General features: G+C 46.8%; 1 protein-coding gene across 1 annotated transcript in view; it reads right to left on the reverse strand.

Moving 5' to 3' along the window:
* Window positions 1–7616, reverse strand: part of LOC109151962 (RNA polymerase II degradation factor 1-like) — an 18431-nt gene extending 10815 nt beyond the window's left edge. Inside the window, exon 1 of the mRNA XM_019299554.1 lies at window positions 7406–7616. Coding sequence (XP_019155099.1) covers window positions 7406–7616 — 211 coding nt within the window. The remainder of the gene's footprint in view (window positions 1–7405) is intronic.
* Between the last annotated feature and the right edge of the window lie 1261 nt (window positions 7617–8877).

Genomic DNA, 8877 nt, shown 5'->3' on the forward strand with positions numbered 1-8877 from the left:
ATCAGAACAACACATAATCATCAAAATCCCAATTAACACATCATTAATTATCAAGAAACTCCAATATCAAGATTATCATGATTCCCCATGGAATCATTAAATCAACATCAATAAATAATCATAGTAATTCGCCATTTACAATCATATGGGGAAACCCTAAGGGGAAATCATAGCTATGAAAATAGTTTTGTTGAGACATGGGTTACCTCTTAGCCTTAATTAATTCCTTGCTATGAAGGATCTTTCTTTAAGCTTTCTTGCTTTCTTGATTTCTTCTAAGGGAATTCTTGAGCTCTCCTGGGGTGGTGGGGCGTCTAGGCGTGTGGGCTTCTAGGTGCTCCATAAGTTCCCTATTTATGGTGGCCTTTCTTCTAAGAGTTTAATCCTATTGGGGTTAGGGGTTGGGTTTATATATTTGGGCCCATGGGCTATGGTGGCCTTTTTCCCTAATTAATCATTATAATTTATTCTTTCTCCTGGGTTATTAATTAATTAATTAATCTGTTGGTTTTAGGATTCGTAACACGGGGTGTTACACTCTCCCCCCTTAACAGGAAGCTTCGTCCCCGAAGCTTGGCCCCGGGTGAAAAAAAAGAAAGTTTTCTCTTAGTTACCTGGAGTGAACAGCTCGGGGTACCGCTCCTTCATCGTGTCCTTAAGTTCCCATGTGGCTTCCTCGTCCCGTTGTTGGTCCAGAGGACCTTCACCATTTCCATGACTCGGTTCCGGGTATTTCTTGTTTTGGTGTCCAGGATTCTTACGGGTTTCTCTTCGTATACTAGTGACTCGTCGAGGTCCACGGTCTCGTGTTGGAGTACGTGGCTTGGATCGTATATGTATTTCTTTAGCTGAGATACGTGGAACACGTTGTGTACTCGTTCTAGCTCCACGGGTTAAGGCGAGACGGTAGGCCAAGTCTCCGATTCTTTCCACGATTTCGTAAGGGCGATGAACCGGGGGCTGAGTTTTCCTTTTCTCCCGAACCTCATTACCCCTCGTGTGGGCGAGATCCTTAGCCAGACCTTGTCCCCCGAGGTTTGAATTCGGCTTGTTTCCTCTTTAGGTCGGCGTAAGACTTCTGGCGGTCTTGGGCGGCCTTCATCCTTTCCTGGATGTGTTTGACCTTAGCTATGGTGTCTTGTAGGTATTGGGGGCCCAGTGTTACCGGGTTGACCATATCTTCCCAACATAATGGGGTTCTACATTTCTGACCATACAGTGCTTCGTAGGGTGCCATGCGAATGCTCGCGTGGTAGCTGTTGTTGTACGAGAACTCGATGAGGTCTAGGTGTTCTTCCCACGTCCCTCGGAAGTCGAGCGTGCAGGCTCTTAGCATGTCTTCGAGGGTTTAGATGGTTCTTTCGGTTTGGCCGTCTGTGGTGGGGTGAAAGGCTGTGCTTAGCTTTAGTTGCGTCCCAACGCCGCTTGTAGTGATTTCCAGAATTGCGAGAGGAACCTGTAATCTCGGTTGGACACAATGTTTCGGGGAACTCCGTGGTATTTCACTACCCGGTTTACGTAAGCTTGGGCTAGTTGCGTCATCATCCATGTTTCTTTCATGGCAATGAATCGCACTGTCTTGGTCAGTCGATCCACTATGACCCAGATTTTATCCTTACGGTTTTCGTTGGGGGTAGCCCTCCGACGAAGTCCATGGATATGGAATCCCATTTTCCTTGTGGTATTTCAAGGGGTTGTACGAGTCCCTTGGGTTTGCATCGTTCGGCTTTTACCCTTTGGCAATTCAGACACTTGGCCACAAAGTCTGCGATTTCCTTTTTCATATTCGGCCACCAAAACAATTTCTTTACGTCTTGGTATAATTTGTCACCGCCTGGGTGGACGGAGTAAGGGGAGTTGTGTCCTTCCTACAAGATCCGCTGTTTCAAGTGGGGGTGCGTTGAGGGTACACACCACCTCCCTTTGTAGCGGAGGCTGCCGTCTGGGTGTGCTTCGAAGGGGCCCTCTTTCCCTCGAGTTAGGTCGTGGCAGATTTTATCTAGTTCCGGGTCCTGTTGTTGTCCCGATTTGATTTCTTCGAAGAGGGTGGGCACGGCCTGTGTGTTGAGTAGATAGGCATTGGGGCGAGTTTGTCCCTGCTCTATTATTTCCAAGTGTAGCCTTTGGAAGTCCCTGTACAGATGGTCCGGTAGGACCCACGTGGTGTTAAGGGAATGATTCGTCTTTCGGCTTAGGGCGTCCGCCACCACGTTGGCTTTTCCCTCGTGGTATTGAATGTCTAGGTCGTAGTCCTTTATGAGTTCCAGCCATCTTCGTTGTCTCATGTTTAGGTCTTTTTGAGTAAAGATGTACTTCAGGCTCTTATGGTCGGTGTAGATCTTGCATTGTACCCCATACAGGTAGTGTCTCCAGATTTTCAGTGCGAATACGATAGCGGCTAGCTCGAGGTCATGGTGGGGTAATTCGCTTCGTGGGTTTTGAGTTGTCTGGATGCGTAAGCTATTACCTTGCCATTTTGCATTAGTACGCATCCTAACCCCTTCTTGGATGCGTCGCTGTAGACTTCAAACCCTTCCGATCCGGAGGGTATGGCTAGCACGGGTGCAGTGGTTAGTTTATCCTTTAATTCTTGGAAGGCCGAGATGCAGCCGTTGTCCCAACGGAAGGGGGTTTCCTTTTTCATGAGCTTAATGAGGGGTTGGGCTGTCTTGGTGAAGTCGGGTACGAACCTCCTGTAGTAGCCCGCTAGACCTAGGAAGCTTCGGACTTCCGAGAGTGAGTTCGGCGTGGTCCATTCTTTAACGGCGCGAACCTTAGCGGGGTCCACCCTAATCCCTTCTTTGGTTATCACGTGGCCCAAGAAGGCTACGCTGTCTTGCCAGAATTCGCACTTGGAGAATTTAGCGTAGAGTTGGTTCTCCCTGAGGGTTTGCAGAGATATGCGAAGGTGCTTCTCATGTTCTTCTTTATTTCGGGAGTAGACTAGGATGTCGTCAATGAACACGATGACGAAGTCATCCAGGTGAGGTCGGAATACTCGATTCATGAGGTCCATGAATATGGCAGGCGCGTTAGTGAGGCCGAAAGGCATTACGGTAAACTCGTAGTGGCCGTAACGTGTCCGGAAGGCCGTTTTCTGGATGTCTGGTTTGGCCACTTGGATTTGGTGATACCCGGATCTTAGGTCGATCTTTGAGAATACCCCTGCCCCTTTGAGTTGGTCAAATAAGTCATCTATTCGGGGAAGGGGGTACCTATTCTTTATAGTAACTTGGTTGAGTTCTCGGTAGTCGATGCACATGCGCATGCTCCCATCCTTCTTCTTAACGAATAGTACCGGTGCTCCCCATGGGGAGGTGCTGGGTCGGATGTAACCTTTATCTAGCAGTTCTTGGAGTTGCGTTTTCAGTTCCTTCATTTCCTTTGGTGCTAGCCTGTAGGGTGGTTTAGAGATCGGGGCGGCGCCCGGTATGAGGTCTATGGTGAACTCGACTTCTCTGGCCGGGGGTGCCCCGGGAATTTCGTCTGGGAAGACGTCGGTGAACTCGTTTACCACTGGGATGGCTTGTGGTTCGGGTGTTTTGGCGTTGAGGTCTTCGATTGAGCATAAGAAGGCCCCGTTTCCTTGGCCCAGATACTTCTTAATTTTCATCATGTTTATCAGCTTGATCCCTGGATTCTGGCGGGCACTGCGGTACGACACCCTCTTACCGTTTGGCCCTCGTAGGACCACTTTCTGCTATCCGCACAGGATTTGCGCTTGGAAATTCCCTAGCCAATCCATGCCCAAGATTACTTGCATCCCATCTAATTGAAACTGGATCAGGTTACTGGGAAATTCCACTCCCTGAATGGTGATCATTACATGCTCGTACATGCGATCACATTTTATGACCTCGCCTGAGGCCACCTTGACTTGGAGTCGGACCTTGGTGGTGGCGTTAAGGCCGAGCTGGGCGGCGAACTCGGTTGCTATAAACGAGTTGGTAGCCCTTGAGTCAAATAATATGATGGCTGGGGTGGCGTGTACTAGGAAGGTTCCGGAGACTATGTTGCTATCTCCGATCCTGGCCTTGCTTAGGGTGAGGATCCTTCCCCGGGTAGTCGGCGCGATGGTTTGGTCAAGTGGGGCGGTTTTAGGGTTCTTAGGTTCCTTGGCGAGAATTGGACGACTTCCTTCGGGTTTCCTTTTATACCCTAGTTGCGTCCCTGGAGGCGGGTTCGCTACCTGTTGTAGCTGACATGCCTTGGCATAGGCCTCTTCGAGGGTCTTCGGTTCTTGGGTGGCCAAGGCCCTCTGGTGTTCGGGCTTAAGGCCTGTTAGGAATTTCCTGACTTTGATCCCTTCGGTGGGTACTAGCTCGGGGGCGAGGCGAGCCAGTCGGCAGAATCGTTGGTAGTATTCTGAGACCGGGGCTGTCCCATGTCTTAGATTGAGAAATTCCTCGCACATGGCGGCTTTCAGGTGGTTGGGGTAGAACTGTTCTCGTAACTGCGTCTTTAAACCCTCCCAGTTGAATCTGGGGTCTTGTTCGTACATAGGCCCCTCGCGGGCCCACCAGCTGTCGGCCTCGTGCCTGAAGTAGAAGGAGGCTATCCTGACCCGGTGGCGTTCGGGGTATTGGGTCGTCCTGAACACCTTGTTGAATGTCTCAATCCATTCCTCGAGGGTTGTGGGGTCTTCGTCTCCCGAGAGGGTGGGTGGTTGATGTGCCGAGACTTGGTGGTGGATTTCCAAGTTCTCGTCTGTTGGCAGAGGTTGGGGAACGATAGTACTTAGTGCCTGGGCAATTTGGGTCAGGCGTTGTAGGGTTTGAGTCAAGATTTCTTGAGAGGGGTGTCTCGGTGTTCCTGACTGTTTCTTCTTGGGTGCCATCCTGGTGATTAAAGGTTGATGTTATTTTGTGTTTCAACTTGATATAATAAGTGAGGAAGAGATTTCTAATATTAGAGAGGGATGAAGTGCGGGGTGATGTGTAGGTTTCTCAATCTCACTGCGCATCCTACGATTCCTGAAGCCTATGTTCCTAGATACCTGGAGTTCAAGCCTAATGTCCTAAAGTCCGGCCTTAAGAGTCTTTTCCTAGGGTCAAACTTAGGCTCTGATACCAACTGTAACACCCCAGATTTTCAAGACATTTAAAACTTATAAATAAAGGTATTATCCCCTTAAATCCCAAAACATAATACAAGTGTGCGGGGTGCTATGCCACACCTGAGCTAGAGAACCCAGGTGCACATGCTAACTAACTAATATCCTCAATAATGTAAATGCATAATATGGCACGCAGGCCGAAAAAGGGAACTATCTACTTCTACGTTCCGAGTTCTAGCGCGCTCCAGTGACTTATTCTTCTGTGCCTGAAAGCCAAATATATCTGTTCAGCGAGAGATGCTGGTAACCCACTCCAACGCGTTGAAATACAATACATATAGAGATATATATAGATATACGAAAACCATTTTGAGCATGAAGATATATCCTACGAACTCTAGTTTTAAAATCGGGAATGACTCAACAATTAAGGCTAGACGCCAGCAGTAGACATAGCAAGCATAAGCATTTCACAATAGATAAAGCAGTTACAACAAGGCATAAACGGTAATCATAATCCCATCATAAACAATCCCCAATATGAAACCCATAGTCACATCCCAAGGCATCATAGTCACGACTCGTCCATATCACACACATAGCGCACATTGTTGGCGCCACGGGACCGATCGCATGCCCATACATGAGGGTCAGCGCATATAGCTCTGACACAGCCCCGCAGCACCATGCCCCGTATCGCAACACGGGGAGGTCGATCGCAACCGACCGATGAACCGCAGTTCATCATAATGCTTGATCGCAACCAAACAGTGGACCGCAGCCCAAGAGAGTGTCATCTGACCGCAGCCAGGATAAAGGACGAACCGCAGCTCGTATAGAAACGTTTGATCGCAACCAAACGGTGGACCGCAGCCCAAGAGAATGTCATCTGACCGCAGCCAGGAATACCAGTCTGACCGCAGCCAGCTTCTGAACCACAGCTCAGGATAACCAATCCGATCGCAACCGAATTGGGGTGACACACACACATAACACATAGCAAGCACATGCAACCCACGTTTACACATTGGGAAGGGGGTAAAGCATATAACAAACCTATGCGTGATCCATCACATACTAAGAGTACTCCTAAGGGGTTCATACTTCCTTCACCTAGGTCAATAGGATACCAATTCATCTAGCATGCGATATAACAGACTTATAAACCTACGAACGGTACCCGAAACATCAAACTAGACATAGGCACGACAAACGGGGTCCGTTGGGACACCACGGGGATCGGGGAAACATCAAACGGGGAAGCCGAAGTCCCGAGTGGGGTGAGATTCCAGCGGGTAGCCGGTGGGTGGGGGTCCACCCGCCGGCTGCCCGCCGGCTGTCACTGTTCCGGGCAGCGGGTGCCCGGCGGGCAGCTGCCCGCCCGCCGGCTGCCCGCTGCCGGAGCTGCCCGAGATTGCCGCGGGTAGGTGGCGGGTCCCCTACCCCCACCTACCCCCACTGACTCTTTTCACCACTTTTCGTCCCGGGAACCGTTGTGGAACCCGAAACCATGCTTAGACACTTTTCAACGTAATTAACGACAACACATAGACAATTAACGGATCAAATACGATAAACGAACGGCACATAACCTAACATGCTTTTCTAATCATAATCAACACACAAACATGCGATTTCCCACCCGATAATCCAAGAATAAGATCATACGATACAACCTAGGGTTCTAATCACTTTTATATCAACAAGAATACGGTTCGTCTTCTAATTGCAAGATTCGGTAGGAACAACACATAATCATCAAGGATACCAATTAATCATCAAGAACATCATAATCATCAAGAACAACACATAATCATCAAAATCCCAATTAAGCACATCATAATTATCAAGAAACTCCCAATATCAAGATTATCAAGATTCCCCATGGAATCATTAAATCAACATCAATAATAATCATAGTAATTCGCCATTTACAATCATATGGGGGAAACCCTAAGGGGAAATCATAGCTATGAAAATAGGTTTTGTTGAGACATGGATTACCTCTTAGCCTTAATTAATTCCTTGGCTATGAAGGATCTTTCTTTAAGCTTTCTTGCTTTCTTGATTTCTTCTAAGGGAATTCTTGGAGCTCTCCTGGGGTGGTGGGGCGTCTAGGCGTGTGGGGCTTCTAGGTGCTCCCTAAGTTCCCTATTTATAGATCCAAGGGTTTATTTAGAGTTTAATCCTATTGGGGTTAGGGGTTGGGTTTATATATTTGGGCCCATGGGCTATGGTGGCCTTTTTCCCTAATTAATCATTATAATTTATTCTTTCTCCTGGGTTATTAATTAATTAATTAATCAGTTGGTTTTAGGATTCGTAACACGGGGTGTTACACGGCCTGACCAACTTTCTTCTGCATTATTCTTTTCTTTGGAGTCGAAGAAGTTGGTAGAGGGATGTCAGTTTGAGTTGGAGCTGGTGTAGGGTCATCAGCTTGAGTAGACTCATTTTGTTTCACTCCTTTCGGCTTCTTTGGTCGTTCAGTTTCTGGGGTCTTCTTTCGTTTTGATCTTCTCTCGGGTTGAGTAGTTGGAGCAAGTTCTATCGCTCCCATTTCAAGAGCTCTTTGTTTTTCATATCCAGGAGGTTTTGTTTTCGTGTGACATATCTTTTGTCCTGGGTGAAGTCACGGTTTAAGAATAACTTCCTTGTGCTTTAGTAAGTACCCGATCATCAACCCGAAACCAATCTTTCATTTGATGTCCCCAATAGGTAGCTTTCCAGAAGAGATATTCAACTTTAGATCGTCGAAAACAACTTTCGACAAGTCCACCTTGAATCCATTTAGAAATGCATGAAGCATCTTCAACTTGTCCTTCGAGACATCCTCAGTTCCTGATGTCTTGTGTTCAACAATCTTGTTGAGAATGTCCACTGTGAACTCATAGTCGAGTTTGAAGGAATTTTCCTTAAGAGGCCACTTGATTTCTTCCAAAGACTGTTTGTTTCGAATTCTCTCGTTAAAGGCAGTTTGGTCAAATGCATGTTGGGAGAAATCTGGATAATATGAATTGTCCCTCACTAGGAAGTTGAAAGCTTCTTGAATATCGGTGCTTGTTAATGAAATGTCCTTCTTGTTGACCACGGAAGTGATGGTGGTTGTGTTTGAAGAAATCTTGGCATTGAGATAAAATCCAGTGACGTCGAAGGAGAAGAAGGCTTTGTAGACGTGGGTGACAAAGTTGTAGAGTCCGCATTCCTTGAGTAGATTGACAACTTTTTCACCGTAATCTTTGTCAAGTACATATTGCCTGAATCCATGAACATCCCACATGTAACCTCCGATTACATAATGTTCTCTAGATTTGATGAACCCGTCATCAGATATTGAATATGAAGGCACGGTCTCTACTTCACTTGTCTCAAGTGCTTGTTTGGATGCTTTTGATCTGGTGTTTTTCGCCATTGAGAATGAAGATTGAGAGGTTTTCTAGGTGGAGAGAGTTAGACTGTTTTCCGAGGATGAAGATGATTGTAAGACTTTGTAGAAAATGAAGAGAGGTTTTATATCAAGTGGCGTATGGAGGAAGAAAATGAATAGTGGGTATAGAGTTCTAGGTTAAACGGGTAAGGTCATCGGGTCGGACTCTCAATATGGTTCACCCGGATTTTGAATTGAATTCAGGAGGACAAAAACCTTTAATGCCCTTACCATTAAAGGATTTTTAAAGTAAAAGCCATGTACAATTTATACTGATAAGGCAAAGATCAAATAAAAAATGATAACTTCTCATTTAATGATGAGAGAGAATGTACTCAAGTATGGGACAAGGGCATTTAATGTCCGTCCTTTCAACTGCCATAATGTGCTTTTA

The sequence above is a fragment of the Ipomoea nil genome, unplaced genomic scaffold (assembly GCF_001879475.1).
Source record: "Ipomoea nil cultivar Tokyo-kokei standard unplaced genomic scaffold, Asagao_1.1 scaffold2338, whole genome shotgun sequence".
NCBI lineage: Eukaryota > Viridiplantae > Streptophyta > Magnoliopsida > Solanales > Convolvulaceae > Ipomoea > Ipomoea nil.